The sequence below is a fragment of the Salmo salar genome, chromosome ssa07 (genome assembly GCF_905237065.1).
Source record: "Salmo salar chromosome ssa07, Ssal_v3.1, whole genome shotgun sequence".
Taxonomy (NCBI): domain Eukaryota; kingdom Metazoa; phylum Chordata; class Actinopteri; order Salmoniformes; family Salmonidae; genus Salmo; species Salmo salar.
This window is the reverse complement of record NC_059448.1, coordinates 32,330,794-32,352,423: the sequence shown is the minus strand read 5'-3', so window position 1 is coordinate 32,352,423 and position 21,630 is coordinate 32,330,794. Positions and strand designations below refer to the sequence as shown.

At 39.7% G+C, this 21,630-nt stretch overlaps 1 protein-coding gene across 4 annotated transcripts; it reads right to left on the bottom strand.

Annotated features, from left to right (window-relative positions):
• Positions 1-5,003: 5,003 nt before the first annotated feature.
• LOC106609071 (oligosaccharyltransferase complex subunit ostc) lies at positions 5,004-19,970 on the bottom strand. 4 transcript variants are annotated; one of them, XM_014207454.2, is made up of 5 exons: positions 19,591-19,891; positions 16,428-16,583; positions 11,351-11,444; positions 11,047-11,244; positions 5,004-5,245 (listed from the first exon to the last, which is right to left on the bottom strand). In XM_014207454.2, exons 1-5 carry the CDS (start codon positions 19,727-19,729, stop codon positions 5,227-5,229), a joined length of 606 nt encoding a protein of 201 aa, XP_014062929.1. In that variant the 5' UTR covers positions 19,730-19,891; the 3' UTR covers positions 5,004-5,226. The 4 variants fall into 4 exon arrangements, with proteins under 4 accessions (XP_014062929.1, XP_045577831.1, XP_014062930.1 ...); XM_045721875.1 differs by lacking the exon at positions 11,047-11,244 and having other exon boundaries at positions 19,591-19,970; XM_014207455.2 differs by lacking the exon at positions 16,428-16,583 and having other exon boundaries at positions 19,591-19,894.
• Between the last annotated feature and the right edge of the window lie 1,660 nt (positions 19,971-21,630).

Here is a 21,630-nt window from a genome sequence, read left to right as displayed (position 1 = left end):
TTTGAAATTTGATTTGATTTGTGAGTGGTCAGCCTGGGGACAGTGAGACTGGATATGCGCGGTCACGAGACTTCTCCATTTTTTTCTTTCAGCTTTTGAATGAATACAACGTTGCCCGGATGGAATATTATCGCTATTTTACGAAAAAAATTGCATACAAATTGATTTTAAACAGCGTTTGACATGCTTCTAAGTACGGTAATGGAATATTTATGTTCTTTGTATGCCATTTTTTTTAAATATTTGAGTTAACCAATGATATTAGGCCACACTTGGCCATGATTACAAACACCTGTGTGTCTTCTGACACTATATAAATGACTCATCTCGCAGTGTTTGTGATGATACCCTGATGAAGACAGCTTTGCTGTCGAAACGTTGGTTATTCAATTTTTGCATCTGAGCTCTTAGAGTGTGCGTCTTTCCCTTATTTTCTAGTTTTCTACTCCGCTAGCCAGCACCTCGCCTTTATAGGTGTGCGTTTATTTTTTCTAGATAATTCACCAAAGTTACCAGATTCTTTTGTAATGTTGGTAAATTAAAACAAAAATATATAATTTAACCAGGCAAGTCAGTTAAGAACAAATTCTTATTTAAAATGACGGCCTACCCTGGCCAAACCCTACGACACTTGGCCAATTGTGCGCCGCCCTATGGGACTCCCAATCACGGCCGGTTGTGATACAGTCTGGAATCGAGCCAGGGTCTGTAGTGACGCTTCTAGCACTGAGATGCAGTGCCTTCGAACGCTGCGCCACTCGGGAGCCCATAATTAACAGTTAACATATGTAATTTATACTTGAATAACTGCAAAACAATATATATATCCATATTGTTCATGAGTTTCTAGTAGATAGACCATATGGTTCAAGAGAAAATAGCCAAATTAATATAAAAAGCATCTAATCAACAATGACATTTCTATTAACTCAAACTCTTCCAACTGACTTTTTTCACAACTGTCATCAAAACATTTACAACAAAGGCATATTGACATAGTAAAATAGATTGTGAAACAAAAAAAAAAGGATATTTCATGCTGAAACATTAAACAGCAATGGTATTTACTAAGTTGATGGTTTGTATTTAGGATAATGTTTTACACTTGGTCATCTTATTTGATTATTGTACATAATTTACATGTGATAAGGCCACACAGAGGGCCAGAGATAGACATCAATGACAAAGTACCCGAGAAGGCCACTAGGTGTCACCTTATAAAATTCCCCCAAAAAAGACACGTCGGTATAGAACTGGAGTGAAAATAGTTTTTCCCCATGGAGAGCATACAGTTCTTACCACGCTCACCATTGACACCTTGGAACTATGATATGGGCCTACGGTAATTATATCTGTCTATATGGAATTATAGATGTTTTCTTTGCTGTTAATAAATGGGTAAAAAGACCCAACCAAAGACCCACCTCAGGAAAGCGGTTCTGTTTGCACATGTTTATCAACATTTGCAATCCCAACTGTGCTGGTGTCGATCAGGGATTTTGAGTTCAATTGTCAATAAGTGCTGTAAGATGTTAACAGGACATGGCACTTGGTAAACAAAGATTTGTATTTTTTTCTGGTGGATCTAAGTAAGAAGAAGGATATTACTCATATATTAGGAAGCATGATCACAGAAGAACAACCTTGATGGAAAGAACATGTATTTCAGTTTCTAATAGAAAAACACAATTGCTACATGTTCAAAGGCATTTTCAATGAATGCCTTGTCCACAAAAAAAAAAATCACTTACGGAGAACCCCAACCTCATATTTACTGCCTGTTCAGATTCTTAACTTAACTGTATTTAAAGTATTTTTTCTATTGTAGAGGCACAGTGGCTTCAAAACAGCACCCGGTCAGTCATCTAGTGTGTATATATAAATAAATTAGGGATGCACGATATCGGTGAACATACCGGAATCGGATGTTATTAGCTAACATCGGTATCGGCCCGATGTCTAGTTTAACGCCGATGTGCAAAACCGATGTCAAAGCTGACTATAACGTGGGTACATGACGTAATGACGCCACGTAAAATTTTGCGCTACATGTGCAACACAGCATTCCTAACCTAGCCCACAATGTCTGCTGTATGGATCGAGCAGTCATTTGAAAGAGTAAGAACATTTCAGCGAGACAACTCAAAGGCGAAATCCATTAAACGCCAAGATAATGGAATTCATTGCCCTTGACTCTGTCGTGGGTGATGTTGGCTTTCGCGACTAGACGAGCACCGGTACACACTACCAAGTGCGCTATTTTTCAGATGTTGCACAGTAATAGCGTCACTGCTATTAGCCTCACGACATGCTACAGAACGCCGTTTGGGTCTTTGCGTGTAAAAAAAGATACACGTCAAATAACACGATTTGACAATAACACTATGACTCGTTAAATAAGCTTTTAATTTGACACATCAAATAACAGTTCTATTATAGAATGTTGTGTTCTGAATTTGCACGTGCAAGCCAAGCGCCACCACTACTATTAGTAGCACTGTCAAAGCTGTACAAAAAAAAAGTCTGCAAACAAGCAAACACCGGCCACGAACAATGTGTATACAATACCACGTTGGTAATAAAGCATTATTTGTTTAACCGCAACTTCTGGGGTAGCTAGCTAGCTTTAGCTTGGTACCTAGCTAGCACCAATACAACCAGCCTGAAAACAATGACCAGTAGAAACTGCAGTCATTTTCATTATTCTTAGCAATGATTTAGGAATCCTGTGAGTAAGTATAACCTAGGTAGCCACTTGTCGTTCGCCTGATGAAATTGAACTTCAGTTCATGAAAATAAACAGCTAGCCAACTACTTGACCCTGTTGCCCAAAGCTAACGTTATAAGCAGCCAGCTAGCTTCATCTGGCAAGTGACGCTCGACCGGGTTTGTGTTGTGATTAACAATGGCGCCGGAGAAGCAGGCTGACGTTTTACGTGTCCCCAACTGATTGAGTTGGGTGTTTTTTTCTACGTTTATTTGCGTTGTTTGTAACTTATTTTGTACATAATGTTGCCGCTACTGTCTCTTATAACCGAAAATAACTTCTGGACTGCGATTACTCACCCCGGACTGGCAGAAATAATTTTTTTCCTTTAACGAGTCTGACGAGCTAGACGCGAATGATATACTGCTTTCTCGGGGACAGGCACCGATCCCCGTGATTAGCGTGAAGAGCAGGTGGAGAAAAAGGGGCCAGAAGGTGGGCTGCCTTCTGAGAATTCGTAGGAGATCGAATAAACCTCCACTTCCTTCCATTCTGCTAGCAAACGTGCAATATTATTTACATTTACATTTAAGTCATTTAGCAGACGCTCTTATCCAGAGCGACTTACAAATTGGTGCATTCACCTTATGATATCCAGTGGAACAACCACTTTACAATAGTGCATCTAAATATTTTAAGGGGGGGGGTAGAAGGATTACTTTATCCTATCCCAGGTATTCCTTAAAGAGGTGGGGTTTCAGGTGTCTCCGGAAGGTGGTGATTGACTCCGCTGTCCTGGCGTCGTGAGGGAGCTTGTTCCACCATTGGGGTGCCAGAGCAGCGAACAGTTTGGACTGGGCTGAGCGGGAACCGTGCTTCCTCAGAGGTAGGGGGGCCAGCAGTGCCCTTGTTTGGGTGTAGGGCCTGATCAGAGCCTGAAGGTATGGAGGTGCCGTTCCCCTCACAGCTCCGTAGGCTGGTTATACGCTGTACCGGCAGGATAGAACAGCAGCGTCTGGTAAGACATGGGGCGGCAGACTATGTATTTTTGGAAATAACAGCTGGTGCTAAGGAAGTCTCGAGCTATTGCTCGCCTGAGGTAGAGTATCTCATGATAAGCTGTAGACCACACTATCTACCGAGAGAGTTTATCGGTATTTTTCATAGCTGTTTACATACCAACACAGACTGAGGCTGGCATTAACACAGCATTGAATGAGCTGTATTCAGCCATAAGCAAACAAAAAACGGTGATCCTAGTAGCCAGGGACTTTAAAACAGGGAAACAAATCTGTTGTACCAAATTTCTATCAGCATGTTAAATGTGCAACCAGAGGGGGGAGACACTCTTTACTCCACACACAGAGACGCATACAAAGCCCTCCCTCACACTCCATTTAGCAAATCTGACCAAAATGATATCCTCCTGATTCCTGCTTACAAGCAAAAAGTAGGAAGCACCAGTGACTAGATCAATAAAAAAAGTGGTCAGATGAAGCAGATGCTAAGCTACAGGACTGTTTTGCTAGCACAGACTGGAATACGTTCCGGGATTCCTTCGATGGCATTGAGGAGTACACCACATCAGTCATTCATCAATAAGTGTGGCTCAGTTGGTAGAGCATGGTGTTTGCAACGCCAGGGTTGTGGGTTCGATTCCCACGGGGGACCAGTACGGAGAAAAAAAATGCATGAAATGAATGCATTCACTACTCTAAGTCGCTCTGGATAAGAGCATCTGCTAAATGACTAAAATGTAAATGTAAGTGCATCGATGACGTTGTCCCCACAGTGACCGTACGTACATACCCCAACCAGAAGCCATGGATTACAGGCAACATCCGCACAGAGCTAAAGGCTAGAGCTGCTGCTTTCAAGGAGCGGGACTCTAATCTGGAAGCTTGTAAGAAATCCCGCTATGCTATTGGTCTATTAACTCAGTGTTTCCCAAACTCTGTCCCGGGTGCACGTTTTGGTTCTTGCCCTAGCACTAAACAGCTGATTCAAATGACTTACTGATCATCAAGCTTTGATTATTTGAATCAGCTGTGTAGTGCGAAAGCAAAAAAAATAAATGTGTACCCAGGGGGGCCCCAGGACCGAGTTTGGGAAATCTTGTATTAACATACCGCCTGGTAATGTCACCAGGCAGGCAAAAACTCCATCCCACCAAAACAGGCAGAAATTTCAGGCAGTCTTTTCAAACAGCTCTTACACTAAAACGGCATTATCATTTTCACAATATTATATTTATTTATTATTAAAACCTCAGGAAATATATAAAACACAGGAAATCTCATTTTTGACAGCACTGGCCTTTAATACACCACTCAAACATGGTCATAGACGTATTGCTCGGGAAGGGTGTTACTGTCAATTCTAAATTTGCAATGTAAATTTCTGTTGAATGTTTAGGCTGGCTTAAATCAATTGAAGCGTTAGTACATAATCAGTGATTGTGCAAGTTATACTTGTCTTTGCCCTTCTTTCTTCATCTTTGCAATATGTTGTGTCCATCTTTAACCCATGAGGTACCCACTGCAGGGAAATAAAAAGGTAGAGACAGATTAGAGTAGGCTTCCAACCCGTGCGGTCAAAATTAACAGGAGGATCCTCAATGACAAAACTTTAAATATTTGTCAGCAGTTCAGGTAAATAACTGATTGATATACACACTATATATACAAAAGTATGTGGACACCCCTTCAGCCATACCTGTTGCTGACAGGTGTATAAAATTGAGCACACAGCCATGCAATCTTCATAGACAAACTTTGGCAATAGAATGGCCTTACTGAAGAGCTCAGTGACTTAACGTGGTACCGTCATAGGATGCCAACAAGTCAGTTCTTCAAGTTTCTGCCTTGCTAGCACAAGAACTATTCGTCGGGAGCTTCATGAAATGGGTTTCCATGGCCGAGCAGCAGCACACAAGCCTAAGATCACCATGGAGTGATGAATCGCGCTTCACCATCTGGCAATCCGACGGACGAATCTGGGTTTGGCGGATGCCAGGGGAATGCTACCTGCCCCAATGCATAGTGCCAACTGTAAAGGAGGAATAATGGTCAGGGGCTGTTTTTCAGGGTTCGGGCTAGGCCCCTTAGTTCCAGTGAAGGGAAATTTTTACGTTACAGCATACAATGACATTCTAGACGATTCTGTGCTTCCAACTTTGTGGCAACAGTTTGGGGAAGGTCCTTTCCTGTTTCAGCATGACAATGCCGCCATGCACAAAGCGAGGTCCATACAGAAATGGTTTGTTGAGATCAGTGTGGAAGAACTTGACCTCAACCCCATGAACACCTTTGGGATGAATTGGAACGCCAACTGTGAGCCAGGCCTAATTGCCAAACATCAGTGCACAACCTCACTCACTAATGCTCGTGGCTGAATTGAAGCAAGTCCCCGCAACAATGTTCCTAGTGGAAAGCCTTACCAGAAGAGTGGAGGCTGTTATAGCAGCAAAGTGGGGGACCAACTCCATATTAATGCCCATGATTTTGGAATGAGATGTTCGACAAGCAGGTGTCCACATACTTTTGGTAATGTAGTGTACCTCGGAAAGAAGTGGAGGGCGCTTAACCAACGTGAGTTGAAAAGGGGAAACGCTCGCTCACCATTAAACACTCATTTTATTTAAACAACAACTAGTAAAAGCTTGATATTTCAGCATTTATCAATGGCCTTCATCAGAACATTGATTAAGCTGGCCCGATTCACAGGTCAAGAGGGGTTTGAACCAGGTGAAAAACACCTCCTGGGTTTGAGCCAGGTGTCCAGTTCAAAGCTGAAAGCGAAGTCGGCTCAAAACAAAGTGATGTATGTCAAGCATGTGGAGTAATGACTTAGGATTCCCAGTTAACATGCAAAAGTGTTTGATCTCGTCATAAACGCATGTGTGCTTTATCTGCCTAAAATGTTTTTTTTTTTTAACCTCTCTTGGGTAGGGGGCAGTATTTTCACGGCCGGATGAAAAACGTACCCAAATTAAACGGCCTACTACTCTGGCCCAGGAACTAGAATATGCATATTATTAGTAGATTTGGATAGAAAACACTCTGAAGTTTCTAAAACTGTTTGAATGATGTCTGTGAGTATAACAGAACTCAAATTTCAACTGCAAAAGATAGTGAAGATGTAAAATCATTGCATTGTTCAGGAACATGTATTTTCCATGAAGTATTTGTTTAACCTCTCTTGGGCAGGTGGGACGCTAGCACTTCCAGGAATCCCAGGTCCACAATAAATGTTGTTTTGTTCGATAAAGTCCATAATTTATGTCCAAATACCTCCTTGTTGTTTGCACGTTCAGTAAGCTACTCCAAATGTACATAGCGCGCCCAAAATTTCACGACAAAAAGTCTAAAAAAAGTTATATTTACGTACGTTGAAACATGTCAAACGTTGTATAGCATCAATCTTTAGGGCCTTTTTAACATAGAACTTCAATAATATTCCAACCGGACGATTCCAATGTCTTGAAAAACGTTTTGGAACACAGCTACCTCATCATGTGAATGCGCGCCAATGAACTCATGTCCTTCCCTGAGTCACCAACTCCCCGGCCTTCTTGTTCGCTCTCTGTTCACTGCAAAAGCCTGAAACTAGGTTCTAAAGACTGTTGACATCTAGTGGAAGCCTTAGGAAGTGCAAAATGAACCCTAAGTCACTGTGTGTTAGATAGGCAATGACTTGAAAAGACTACAAGAACCAGATTTCCCACTTCCTGGTTGGATTTTTCTCAGGTTTTTGCCTGCCATATGAGTTCTGTTATCCAATATGCATATTCTAGTTCCTGGGCCCGAGTAGTAGGCCGTTTAATTTGGGTAAGTTTTTCATCCACCCGTGAAAATACTGCCCCCTACCCAAGAGAGATTAACGGAGTTGCCTAGTTAAATAAAGGTTAAATTAAAACATTTAAAAAAACATCCATATATTTTGCCAGAGAAGTATGGGCCCAGGTTAATAGTAGTGTACTATATAAGGAATAGGGTGCCATTTGGAGATAAATCCATAGTGTTTTGCCAACATTATCATAGAGTCTAAAAACAGTGGGTGTTTCTCAATATGCATACTACCGTGCTCCACACTCTCATGCTCCGAGTGCATTCCCCGAAGACGTTCTAGCGAGGACGAGTGTTGAGAACACACATTACATTTCAGAAGCACTTGCACTCCCCCTACTGTATTCTCACTCTGCACTTCCCAATTCACTAAATCTTCTTCCAGCCAAGACAATAGCAATAGAGACAAAACAAGATATGAAGTAAAATTATTGCTTTGTGTATAACTATCAGTTAGCTACAGTGCCTTCGGAAAGTATTCAGACCCCTTGACTTTTCCCACATTTTTTTACAGCCTTATTCTAAACTGGATTAAATTGTAAAAAAAAAAAGTCCTCAGCAACCTATACACAATACCCCAAACAGAAATGCCTTACTTACATAAGTATTCAGACCCTTTGCAATAACACTCAAAATTTAGCTCAGGTTCATCTTGTTTCAATGATCATCCATAAGATGTTTCTACAACTTCATTAGTCCACCTTTGGTAAATTCAATTGATTAGACATGATTTGGAAAGGCACACACCTGTCTAGATAAGGTCCCACAGTTGACAGTGCATGTCAGAGCAAAAACCAAGCCATGAGGTCGAAGGAATTGTCCGTAGAGCTCCGAGACAGGATTGTGTCGAGGCACAGATCTGGGGAAGGTTGCCAAAACATTTCCTCAGCATTGAAGGTCCTCAACAACACAGTGGCCTCCATTCTTAAATCAAAGAAGTTTGGAACCAGCAAGACTCTTCCTAGAGCTGGCCACCCAGCCAAACTAAGCAATTCGGGGGAGAAGGGCCTTGGTCAGGCAGGTGACCAAGAACCGGATGGTCACTCTGACAGAGCTCTAGAGTTCCTCTGTGGAGATGATTGTACTTCTGGAAACTCCCCAAATACAGGTGTGCCAAGCTTGTAGCGTCATACCCCAGAAGACTTGAGGCTGTAATCGCTGTCAAAGTTGCTTCAACAAAGTACTAAGTAAAGGGTCTAAATACTTATGTAAATGTGATCTTTTTTTATTTTAATAAATTAGCAAATGTCTAAAACTGTTTTTGCTTTGTCATTATGGGCTAGTGTATGTAGATTGATGAGGAAAAAAATATTCAGCAATTTAAAATAAGGCTGTAATTTAACAAAATGTGGAAAAAGTCAAGGGGTCTGAATACTTTCCGAAGGCACTGTATATGTGAATTCCAACAATCTAGCTAACTAGATAGTACAACAGGCAAAAATGACCTAAAACAAATGTTATGCAAGGTAGATGTCAATTCTTTGTGGGTAGCTAGCTACCAATTTGTCATGGCTATCTGGCTAGCTAACAGTAGTAGCTAGCTAGTTAGCCCTATTAAATTACTATGGGATTGCGATCTATGCACACTAGTTCATGGGTATTGTAGGCAGGTAAACATGCCAAAAAAAAAAAGTATTTATTAATGCACCAATATAAAATATGGCAGTCAAGCAACACGAGATGAGAATGGGCATTATATAATTCGCAATTCTGAATATATTTTCAGCTTAAATAATGGTTAAGATATTTTGATTTCAAGAAATGTTGCATAATTTTTACGTGGTTGCTTCATATTGCTTCATATTTCTGTCCATACTTTCTGTTGAAGTTTGCATTGATGCATGCTCCAAAATATGTACAAACAGAGTACGCATTCGAGAAGTGCCCTGTTTCGCATACTTTGATTTGGACTCGTACTCCGACCCTCCTGTGCTCCAATGTGCGTGCTGGGAGTATAGTAGTATGCATTTTGAGAAACGACTAGTGTTTCCTAAACCTCTCCTCGTGTACCCCCAGCCAGAGACGGTAGAGAAAGCGAGACATCTCACTGGCTAATTTCTTCTGGTCAGGGCAGGGCGATCAGGGAGGGGGACAATATGTAGACCAGAGCCAGCTGTTTAGGGGCAGTTTAAAAAAAATATTGTCTGTGTAAGTGGATGTTCCCCCTCTGGTGTGAGCATGCCAGAGATAATGGAGGAACTGTGAGCTCACACGGTAAAACATCCACACACGAGAGCGGGAACGACCACTGACACAGACAATGTTTTTCAACAGTAAAATGCCTGAGTAAGACATCTTCATTTATACACACTCTTCGCCCCCAGCCAGTCCACTTCTTTGATGTATTCAAGAACTAGCACAGCCGATTCAAATGGCCTCCATTAAGCCCCTTATTAGTTGAATCAGCAGTGCTGGTTCTGGAATACATTAAATAACTGGGCTGTCTGGGGGTACTTCGAGGAAAGTAGAATGTCTGCATTAGATTACCATTTTTTACCTAACTTTTTTAAGTCTGGTGTTTTGATGCATTATAACATTTCAAAAGAATTGTCCTGCAATAGACTTTACTGTCATGAAGACAGTGGTGCGTTCATTACGATTGAGCAGGGTTTAACCGAAACGTTACTGTACTGAATGACTAGTTTATTTATTTATTTTATTTATTTCACCTTTATTTAACCAGGTAGGCTAGTTGAGAACAAGTTCTCATTTACAACTGTGACCTGGCCAAGATAAAGCAAAGCAGTGTGACACAAACAACAATACAGAGTTACACATGGAATAAACAAACATAATACAATAGAGAAAGTCTATATACAGTGTGTGCAAATGAGGTAGGAATAAGGGGGGTGAGGCCATAAATAGGCCATAGTGGCGAAATTATTACAGTATGGTAAATTAAACACTAGGGTGATAGATGTGCAGAAGATGAGTGTGCAAGTAGCAGTACTAGTTGAAGAACAGTGTGATTATGGTGGCCCAGAGGGAGAATGTGTATGGTGTGTGTTTTGCGATTTTAAATGGTAACACCCATATTGATCAGGCCACTCACCACTTCCACCAAAGGCTGTTGAAGAACAGTGCACACCGTTTTGGGGAAACATGTAATTCACTACAAAACGCCATGCAACATAACAAACGTTGAATCGAACTGAAGGAACCCCAGTTCCCTTTTGAGTGGAATATCCGTTCATTGAGTGGTATCAAACGAGATACATCTTTTGAGTGGTTGTGCAACACCCAAACATCCATCTCAACCATCCTATCAAGACTGTTGCTTGTGTTGTGACGATTAGGTCGTCTTCAAACTAGACAAACAAATGTGTAAAAAACGCAGCAACTTAATGGTTTTCAATGGGAGCAGTGTTTTGGGGAAGGGCCTAGGTTTGTGTTGTGCTGTCCATCAGAAAATAGCTCATTTCTCCTCACCCCACAGTTTCATGTGTTTTGGTTTAGAGGCATCCTAATAAATCTTCACAAGAGAGTACTTACGGCAGTTTCATTCTCATGAACACCCTGGCCATGAAGAAGCTGAGCAGGACGCTTACAAAACCAATGAACAGCAGGAGGAAGCGGTTGAGTTTAGGGATGTTTGGGGCATTGGAGCGATCTAGGATTATGAAGCCCAAGCCTCCCATAGTGAAGAGGAAACTGGAGGCCAACCCTTCCATGATGTACTGGCCATTCACTCTTCATGTGAAAGAGAACAAATAAAGTGTTTATGACTAGTAAATGATGGCCCCAAGCGTTGACAATGCAGGAACAGCATACACTGGCAAAGGGGCAGCGTACTTACCTGTATGCCAAAAACGCAACTGGCCGCTGGTGCCCATGTTCATCAGTCATTGAACCCACACTAGGTGGTTCCACAATGACATCGTAGATGATGCCTGCAGATGGGAGAGAGACATGATGAAAGCCCTTCGAAATATTTAGCTAAAGTAACTAGAAAGAAAATCAATAGTTAGTCATGCATTGGCATAGTATACGTGATGTGCGAGGGCAAAAGAAGATGCAATGCTAGCCCAGATCATCTGAGCTGGCTTGCTACAAGTAGCCTATACAAATTACCTAATAAATGACTCAAGGTTCATTAGCCACAGTGTTGGGGAAGCTACTCTGAGAATATAGTTTAACATTACCTAGTGTAATTAATCAGGCTGTAATACACAATGGGTATATACAGCCTGAAATGAATTCCTGCAAAATGTTACTTACAAGCCAGAATGTTGAATAAAATTACATTTAAACTTAACTCCTTCAGGTGCTCAAAAGTTGACAAATTATCCACAGTATTGTTTACCTGACTTTTTAGAGTGCCTGTAGTTATATGGTTAGGTACAGAGGTAAAGTTAGACGCTGACCAGACCGTGCATGCGTCCGCCATCGCGCACAGGACACAGGTTGAAATATCAAAATAAACTCTGAACCAATTATATTAATTTGGGGACAGGTCGATAAGCAAACATTTATGGCAATTTCACTAGCTAGCGTGCTGTTTCTAGCTAATTTGTCCTGGGATATAAACGTTGGGTTGTTTTTTTACTTGAAATGCACAAGGTCCTCTACTCTGACAATTAATCCACACATAAAACGGTAAACCGAGTTTGTTTCTAGTAATCTCTCCCACTTCAGACTTCTTCTTTGGACTTTATATAAGGTGCATTACCACTACTCACTGGACTCTAGTGTAGACCTCAGCTCATCTTTCAATCACCTATGCGGGTATATGCTCCTAAAAACCAATGAGGAGATGGGAGAGACAGGACTTGGGTGCAATGATTGAATAACATTCATGTGTACATTTTGCAACGCTCGCACACGCAGCGTGAGCGGTACGGTCAGTATGTTAGGCTAGTTTTAATCTATGTATTTCACATGACTGGGAATACAGATATGCATCTGTTGGTACCTTAACAAAAAGGTAGAGGCGTGGATCAGAAAACCAGTCAGTATCTGGTGAGTCCACCATTTGCCTCATGCAGCGGTGCATCTCTTCGCATAGAGTTGATCAGGCTTTTGACTGTGGAATGTTGTCCCAGTCCTCTACAATGGCTGGGCGAAGTTGCTGGATATTGGTGGGAACTGGAAAACGCTGTTGTGCATGTCAATCAAGAGCATGCCAAACATTTTCAATGGGCTGTGGAAGAACTGGGACATTTTCAGCTTCCAGGAATTGTGTAAAGATCAGTGCGACATGGGGCCGTGCATTATCATGCTGAAACATGAGGTGATGGCGGACGAATGGCATGACAGTGGGCCTCAAAATCTCGTCACAGTATCTCTGTGCATTCAAATTGCCATCGCTAAAATGCAATTGTGTTCGTTGTCTGTTGCTTATAACTGACCATACCATAACCCCACCGCCACCATAGGGCACTCTGTTCACAATGTTGCCATCAGCAAACCGCTCACCCACACAACGCCATACATGTGGTCTGCGGTTGTGAGGCTGATTGGACGTACTGCCAAATTCTCTAATAGAGTGTTGGAGGCGGCTTATGGTAGAGAAATTAACATTAAATTATCTGGCAACAGCTCTGGTGGACATTTCTGCAGTCAGCATGCCATTGGCACGCTCCCTCAACATGAGACATCTGTGGCATTGTGTTGTGTGACAAAACTGCACATTTTAGAGTGGCCTTTTGTCCCCAGCACAAGGTGCACCTGTGTAATAATCATGCTGTTTAATCAGCTTCTTGATATGCCACACCTGTCAGTTGGATGGATTGTCTCGGCAAAGGAGAAATGCTCACTAACAGGGATGCATACAAATTTGTCCCAAATAATTTGAGAAAAATAAGCTTTGTGTGCATATGGAATATTTCTGAGATGTTTTATTTCAGCTCATGAAACATGGGATTAACACTGTATATGTTGCGTTTATATTTTTGCTCAGTGTAGCTATTGAACCAAGCATGCCATGACCTTGAAAATAGTATGTTCTGAAAGATGGAGAACAAGCCACACGTTGAGTGATTTCTTTATTTATACAAAAACAAAATTGCACAAAGTGTGGATTGTTCTCCCTCATCTGATTCAGAATATACAATGTTCATGGTCATGGCACCATTGAGGAGAGAACTGAATATCCAATATAAAACTTCTTTTACCTCGGTGCTGAACCAAATCATGTACAGTGCATTCAAATAGTAATCAGACCCCTTGACTTTTAAACATTTAGTTACGTTACAGGACTACTCTAAAATGTATTTAAAAAAAATGTTTCGACACACAATACCCTATAATGACAAAGAGAAAACATTTTATTTATTTTAGGAAATACTTCATGTAAATAAGAATTCAGACCCTTTGCTATGAGACTTGAAATTGAGCTCAGGTGCATCCGGTTTCCAATGATCATCCTTGAGATGTTTCTACAACTTTATTGGAGTCCACCTGCGGTTAATTCAATTGATTGGACTTAATTTGGAAAGGCACACACCTTTCTATATAAGGTCCCACAGTTGACAGTGCATGTCAGAGCAAAAACCGAGCCTTGAGGTCGAAGGAATTGCCCGTAGAGCTCCGAGACAGTATTTTGTCGAGGCACACATCTGGGGAAGGGTACCAAAACATTTCTGCAGCAATGAAGGTCCTCAAGAACACAGTGGCCTCCATCATTCTTCAAATGGAAGAAGTTTGGAACCACCAAGAGGTGGCCGCCCAGCTAAAATGAGCAATCGAGGGAGAAGGGCCTTGGTCAGGAAGGTGACCAAGAACCTGATGGTCACTGACAAAACTCCGGAGTTTCTCTGTGGAGATTCGACAACCTTCCAGAAGGACAACCCTCTCTGCAGCACTCCAGCAATCAGGCCTTGGTAGTGGTAGTGACCAGACAAATGCCACTCCTCAGTAAAAAGGCATATGACAAGCCAGCATGGAGTTTGCCAAAAGACTCTCAAACAATAGGAAACAAGATAATATGGTCTGATAAAACCAAGATTGAACTCTTTGGCCTGAATGCCAAGCGTCACATCTGGAGGAAACCTGGCACCATCCCTACGGTGAAGCATGGTGGTGGCAGCATCATGCTGTGGGGATGTTTTTCAGCGGCAGGGACTGGGAGACTAGTCAGGATCGAGGGAAAAATGAACGAAGCAAAGTAGAGAGATCCTTGATGAAAGCCTGCTCCAGAGCGGTCAGGACCTTAGACTGGGGCGAAGGTTCACCATCCAATAGGACAACGATCCTAAGCACACAGCCAGGACAATGCAGGAGTGGCTTCAGGACAATTCTCCGAATGACCTTGAGTGGCCCAGCCAATAGCTGTGCAGCGACGCTCCCCACCCAACCTGACAGAGCTTGAGAGGTTCTGCAGAGATAAATTGGAGAAACTCCCCAAATAAAGGTGTGACAAGCTTGTAGCGTCATACCCAAGAGGACTCGAGGTTGTAATTGCTTCCAAAAGGTGCTTCAACAAAGTACTAAGTAGAGGTCAACCGATTATGATTTTTTCATAGCCGATACCGATTATTGGAGGGCCAAAAAAAAGGGCCGATACCGATTAAATCGGCCAATTTTTTTCTTTATTTGTAATAATTACTGAATGAACTTATTTTAACTTAATATAATACATCAATAAAATCAATTTAGCCTCAAATAAATAATGAAACATGTTCAATTTGGTTTAAATAATGCAAAAACAAAGTGTTGGGAAAGTAAAAACGCAATATGTGCCATGTAAAAAAGCTAACGTTTAAGTTCCTTGCTCAGAACATGAGAACATATGAAAGCTGGTGGTTCCTTTTAACATGAGTCTTCAATATTCCCAGGTAAGAAGTATTAGGTTGTAGTTATTATAGGAATTAAAGGACTATTTCTCTCGATACCATTTGTATTTCATATACCTTCGACTATTGGATGTTCTTATAGGCACTTTAGTATTGCCAGTGTAACAGTATAGCTTCCGCCCCTCTCCTCGCCCCTACCTGGTCTCGAACCAGGAACACATCGACAACAGCCACCCTCGAAGCATCATTACCCATCGCTCCACAAAAGCAGAGCAAGGGGAACAACTACTCCAAGTCTCAGAGCGCGTGACGTCACCGATTGAAACGCTATTAGCGCGCACCCCGCTAACTAGCTAGCCATTTCACATCGGTTACACCAGCCTAATCTCAGGAGTTGATAGGCTTGAAGTCATAAACAGCTCAATGCTTGAAGCATTGCGAAGAGTTGCTGGCAAACGCACGAAAGTGCTGTTTGAATGAATGCTTACGAGCCTGCTGCTGCCTACCATCGCTCAGTCAGACTGCTCTATCAAATATCAAATCATAGACTTAATTATAATAACACACAGAAATACAAGCCTTTGGTCATTAATATGGTCGAATCCGGAAACTATCATTTCAAAAACAAAACATTTATTCTTTCAGTAAATACTGAACAATTCCGTATTTTATCTAACGGGTGGCATCCCTAAGTCTAAATATTGCTGTTACATTGTACAACCTTCAATGTTATGTCATAATTATGTACAATTCTGGCAAATTAATTACGGTCTTTGTTAGGAATAAATGGACTTCACACAGTTCGCAACGAGCCAGGTGGCCCAAACTGCTGCATATACCATTACTGCTTGCACGGAACGCAAGAGAAGAAATATGCAGGTTTAAAAATATATACTTGTGTATTGATTTTAAAGAAAGGCACTGATGTTTACGGTTAGGTTTGGTGCAACGACAGTGCTAAATCATCACCCGTTTGGCGAAGTAGGCTGTGATTCGATGAGAAATTAACAGGCACCTCATCGATTATATGCAACGCAAGACACGCTAGATAAACTAGTAATATCATCAACCATGTGTAGTTAACTAGTGATTGTGAAGATTGATTGTTTTTTAGAAGTTTAATGCTAGCTAGCAACTTACCTTGTCTTCTTGCTGCACTCGCGTAACAGTCAGCCTGCGACGCAGACTCCTCGTGGAGTGCAATGTAAGGCAGGTGGTTAGAGCGTTGGACGAGTAACCGGAAGGTTGCAAAAACGAATCCCCGAGCTGACAAGGTAAAAATCTGTCGTTCTGCCCCTGAACAAGGCAGTTAACCTCTTGGGGCTAGGTGGGACGCTAGCGTGCCACCTGTGGTGCACTCCATCAACAGCAGGTGCATTTCAAGAGCGGCAAATTTGAATCCAAATAAATGTCAAAATTCAAATTTTTCAAAAATACAACTATGTTACACCATTTGAAAGATAAACATCTCCTTAATCTAACCACGTTTTACGATTTCAAAAAGGTTTTACGGCGAAAGCATAAATTTAGAGTATGTTAGGACAGTACATTTACAAGAGTTGTGTGTAATGTTTTGTCAAGTCAAAGACAGGGTCACCAAAACCATAAAACCAGCTAAAATGATACACTAACCTTTTACAATCTCCATCAGATGACACTCCTAGGACATTATGTTAGACAATGCATGCATTTTTAGTTCTATCAAGTTCATATTTATATACAAAAACAGCGTTTTACTATGGCATTGATGTTGAGGAAATCGTTTCCCTCCAATAACCGGCAGTCAAGTCAGCGTCACAAATTAAATAATTAAAATTAGAAAACATTGGTAAAATATTATATTGTCATTTAAAGAATTATAGATTTACATCTTTTGAACGCAATCAACTTGCCAGATTTAAAAATAACCTTACTGGGAAATCACACTTTGCAATAATCTGAGCACTGTGCCCAGAAAAATACGCGTTGCGATACAGACTAGACGTCATGTTGGGGAGATCTAAAATCGAAAATACTATGTAAATAATCCATTACCTTTGATTCTCTTCATCAGATGTCACTTCCAGGTATCACAGGTCCATAACGAATGTAGTTTTGTTCAAAAAAGCTCATCATTTATGTCCAAAAATCTCCGTCTCGTTAGCACATGATGTAAGCCAGCCGGACTTCCGTCATGAACGAGGGGAAAAAATATATTTCCGTTCGTTCAAACATGTCAAACGTTGTATAGCATAAATCATTAGGGCCTTTTTATAACCAGAACATGAATATAAGAAAATAAGAATGTGTTCTTAACTGACTTGCCCAGTTAAATAAAGGTGTAAAAAATAATAATAAAAATATATAAAAAAATACAAAATACATTAAAAAAATAATAATAAATACATCAGCCAAATCGGTGTCCAAAAATACCGATTTCCAAAGGGAAGCTTGAAATCGGCCCTAATTAATCGGCCATTCCATCTGAATATGAATATATATATATATATGAATATATATATATATATATATATATATATATATATATATATATATTATATATATATATATGAATATATATATATATATATATATATATATATATATATATATATGAATATATATATATATATTCATATATATATATATATTCATATATATGAATATATATATATATATATGAATATATATATATATATATATATGAATATATATATATATATATTATATTGAATATATATATATATGAATATATATGATATATATATATATATATATATATATATATGAATATATATATATATATGAATATATATAATATATATATATATATATATATATTAATATATATATATATATATGAATATGATTATATATATGAATATATATATATATATATATATATATATATATATATATGAATATATATATATATATATATATATATATGAATATATATATATATATATATATATATGAATATATATAATATATATATATATATATATATATATATATATGAATATATTCATATATATATATATTATATTCATATATATATATTCATATCATATATATATATTCATATTCATATATATATATATTCATATTCATATATATATATTCATATTCATATATATATAGGAAATATTACATTTACATATATTGGTTACAATTTTTTTTAATGTTTGCTTTGTCTTTATGGCATAATGGGTGTAGATTGAGGGACACACAATTTAATCAATTTTAATATAAGGCTGCAATGTAACCAGAATTTGGAAAAAGTCCAAGGGTCTGAATACTTTACGAATGCACTGTACCTATGGGCTCTCAAAGTTAAGTAAACAATACTTTCTTGTAGTTATTTTGTCTCAAATTTCTAGCAGCTTAAGGACAAACCGCACAGATAAACCGGTATAGTATGTTTAAATGTAATTGCATTTAACATTCTAGCTTGTAAGGAACATTTACATGATTTTGCAGGTATAAGTTTTATTGTTTATACCAATTAAGTTTGTATTACTGCCTGATTAATAAGACTCGAAATTACCAAGCTACCAATTACTTAATTGACACACAGTAAAGCTACCCTTTGTTAAACTGAAGTTACTTTAAAAAAGTAGTTCACTAGCTACATAAAAAAAAAGTTCAACATTACTGCACAAACAGATCACTGGTTGAGTCAGATGTTAACAGAATGGGTGTGCTTGGAAAAAGCAGATTGGTTGATGGTTGGCACAAAACTGGTTTGTAATGTTAATGTGTTCTTATGAAATCCATTCATTTTTGCAACACAGATTAGCCGATTGTATAGGTCTGACTGCATGTACTGGTTTTTCCTCAATATGTATGTAAACTAAATAATTGTACCTAAGTTAAAAATCCTGGAGTTAAGTAGCTGATGAAATTCACTCAACTCCACGATTTAAGATAGTTTACCTGGGACAGATTTGGGCGGACTGGAGCTCTGACATCACAAATACTGATTCCAGCACCCTAAGAATATCCCACAATTACACACATTTATACATATAAAACAACGTAATTTTGTGTGACGGAGTGCCAGTCCAACCACACTAGTCACCACTCAACACTATCGTAAATCGTTGAGTCGACTAAGACTAGTTGAGAAACCCAGCTATTGCTAACTGCATACAATACTTGTGATTGTTGAATAACGTTAACACATAGCTAGTTAGATGGATGGATGGATGTAACTTGGTCTATAACGTTACAGCCAAAGCAAAGCCTGTTTGAGGCTGTGTTAACCATGATCTGTTACAGCTAACAAACAGTTAGCTAGCAGCACTGTTCGACAACTTACCTCCAGTAATGAGAAAGTACGATACAATAACGATCGCATAGACTGTCATAGCCGAGGGCATGTGCAACCATGACGGCTTTTTGAGTTTTATATTTGGACATTCCAACACTGCGAAAGGTATACCGTATAACGTCTCCATATTTCAAAACGAATATACTCTTGCGGTAAACAGATTTCCGGTTTCTGTCTGCTACGTCGACGTGTCCAGGAAGTACCGAAAATCGAGTTCGTTGATAAACACTTAATAAGCCAGTGCCATTATTTGAATGAGAAAATGGATTTCATGTCATATCCAAAATCACTGTACCTGAATACTGACAAAATGTGACGTAAGGTCTATTTTACTTTGAAAGGTGTCATTTATCTGGTAAGACCTTAGTGGTGACGTAGATGTTGTGCGACAATCAACGGTTATAGAACAAAAGGGTTTGCACTATCTACCCACATCAGTGTTTCCAGGTTGCAACCTCGCAGTTTACTTAGAAAACGATGTTGCGAGTGAAAATGTATTGGTTGCGGGGGGTTTTTTGGCCTCTGGGGAGCAGGTTTTTATCAATGATCTCTCTGTACTTAGCTCTGTTCATCTTTCCCACGGTCCTGACTGGTCTCCCAGTCCCTAGGCTATTTCCAAGTTGCACCACGGCCGCCATGGCATTTCTCTTAAAATATATATATAATTCATTGTGACCTGCTGCTGACTGTAAGGCAGCGAGGCAGGCTGTTGAGCGAGAGTTGTGGGGAGGGACAGAGTGGTGTGTGTTGAGAGAGCCCAACAGCTATTGCCTGAGTCACGTGTGCTGTAGGTAGGCAATTTAGATTGTGGTTATAGAGAAACCCATCTCCAACCTTTAACCCCATAAAACAGATTAAAATGCTACAATTTATGCAGATGAAGAAATAATGGATACAAATCACTGGAAAACGATATTGGGCGCACTAGAGCGCATTACATACATTCCCTCGGAGGTGGTTTAAACTGCATTCGAATGTTGACTTTGCATAAAGAAAACTATCAAGCAAAGTGTTTTATGCATGCTTAGTTCATTGGTCTCGGGCTGCCGAGTAGAAATTTGAAATGGAAGTTATGGAACTCCCTCGCGTGGTTCTTTTTATGGGGGAAAAGTCCTCAATGAAACTGACATTAAATGTAGAGAATTATACATTTGCCACTCTGTTGGCCATCAAGTAGCCTATTAATGTATATGCCATTGTTGGACACCATTTGATACAATACATATGTTGAAATGACGATATTACCGGAGTCATTGCAAATCAATTTGTGTCACGTGTAACCTACATGGAGCTGGCAAACCAATTTCATAAATTGCCTATAACTTCAGTTTGTTGTAGCCTTGGGTTATTATGCAATTATTAATGAACATGCTTTGTTAATTAAATTGTAAGTTATCAAAGCTCTATCGCAATTGCCAATCAGTTAGAACGCATTAGATTGACGTAACAGTAGTCAAATTCTTCGAAAGCCAAGTGAACCAACAGATCACCGACCATTTCAAATCCCACTGTGCCTTCTCCACTATGCAATCGGGTTTGCGAGCTGCTCCCGGGTGCACCTTAACCACACTCAAGGTCCTAAACGATATCATAATAAAACGATAAAAGACAGTACTGTGCAGCCGTCTTCATCGACCTGGCCAAGCCTTTCGATTCTGTCAATCACCGTATTCTTATCGGCTGACTCAACTACCTTGAGATCACTGCAGCTGTACACAGCCCGTCTGTAAATAGCCCATCCAACCAACTACCTACCTCATCCCCATATTTGTTTTGGTTTTTCTGCTCTTTTGCACATCAGCTTTTCTACTTGCATATCCTCATCTGCACATATCACTCCCGTGTAAATTGCTAAATTGTAATTACTTTGCCACTATTGGCCTATTTATTACCTTACCTCCTTACTTCATTTACACACACTGTATACAGATTTTTCTATTATTGTGTTATTGACTGTATGTTTGTTTATCCCACGTGTAACTCTGTTGTTTTTGTTGCTTTGCTTTATCTTGGCCAGGTTGCAGTTGT

What these genes read in the sequence shown, in the direction of transcription:
- LOC106609071 (XM_014207454.2), bottom strand. Translation starts at nt 19,729, where the DNA reads ATGGAGACGTTATACGGTATACCTTTCGCAGTGTTGGAATGTCCAAAT. An exon ending in GAGTGCAGCAAGAAGACAAG is followed by an intron (nt 11,445 to 16,427) that starts GTAAGTTGCTAG and finishes TCCCATCTGCAG; the next exon opens with GCATCATCTACGATGTCATT. An exon ending in GTTGCGTTTTTGGCATACAG is followed by an intron (nt 11,245 to 11,350) that starts GTAAGTACGCTG and finishes TTTCACATGAAG; the next exon opens with AGTGAATGGCCAGTACATCA.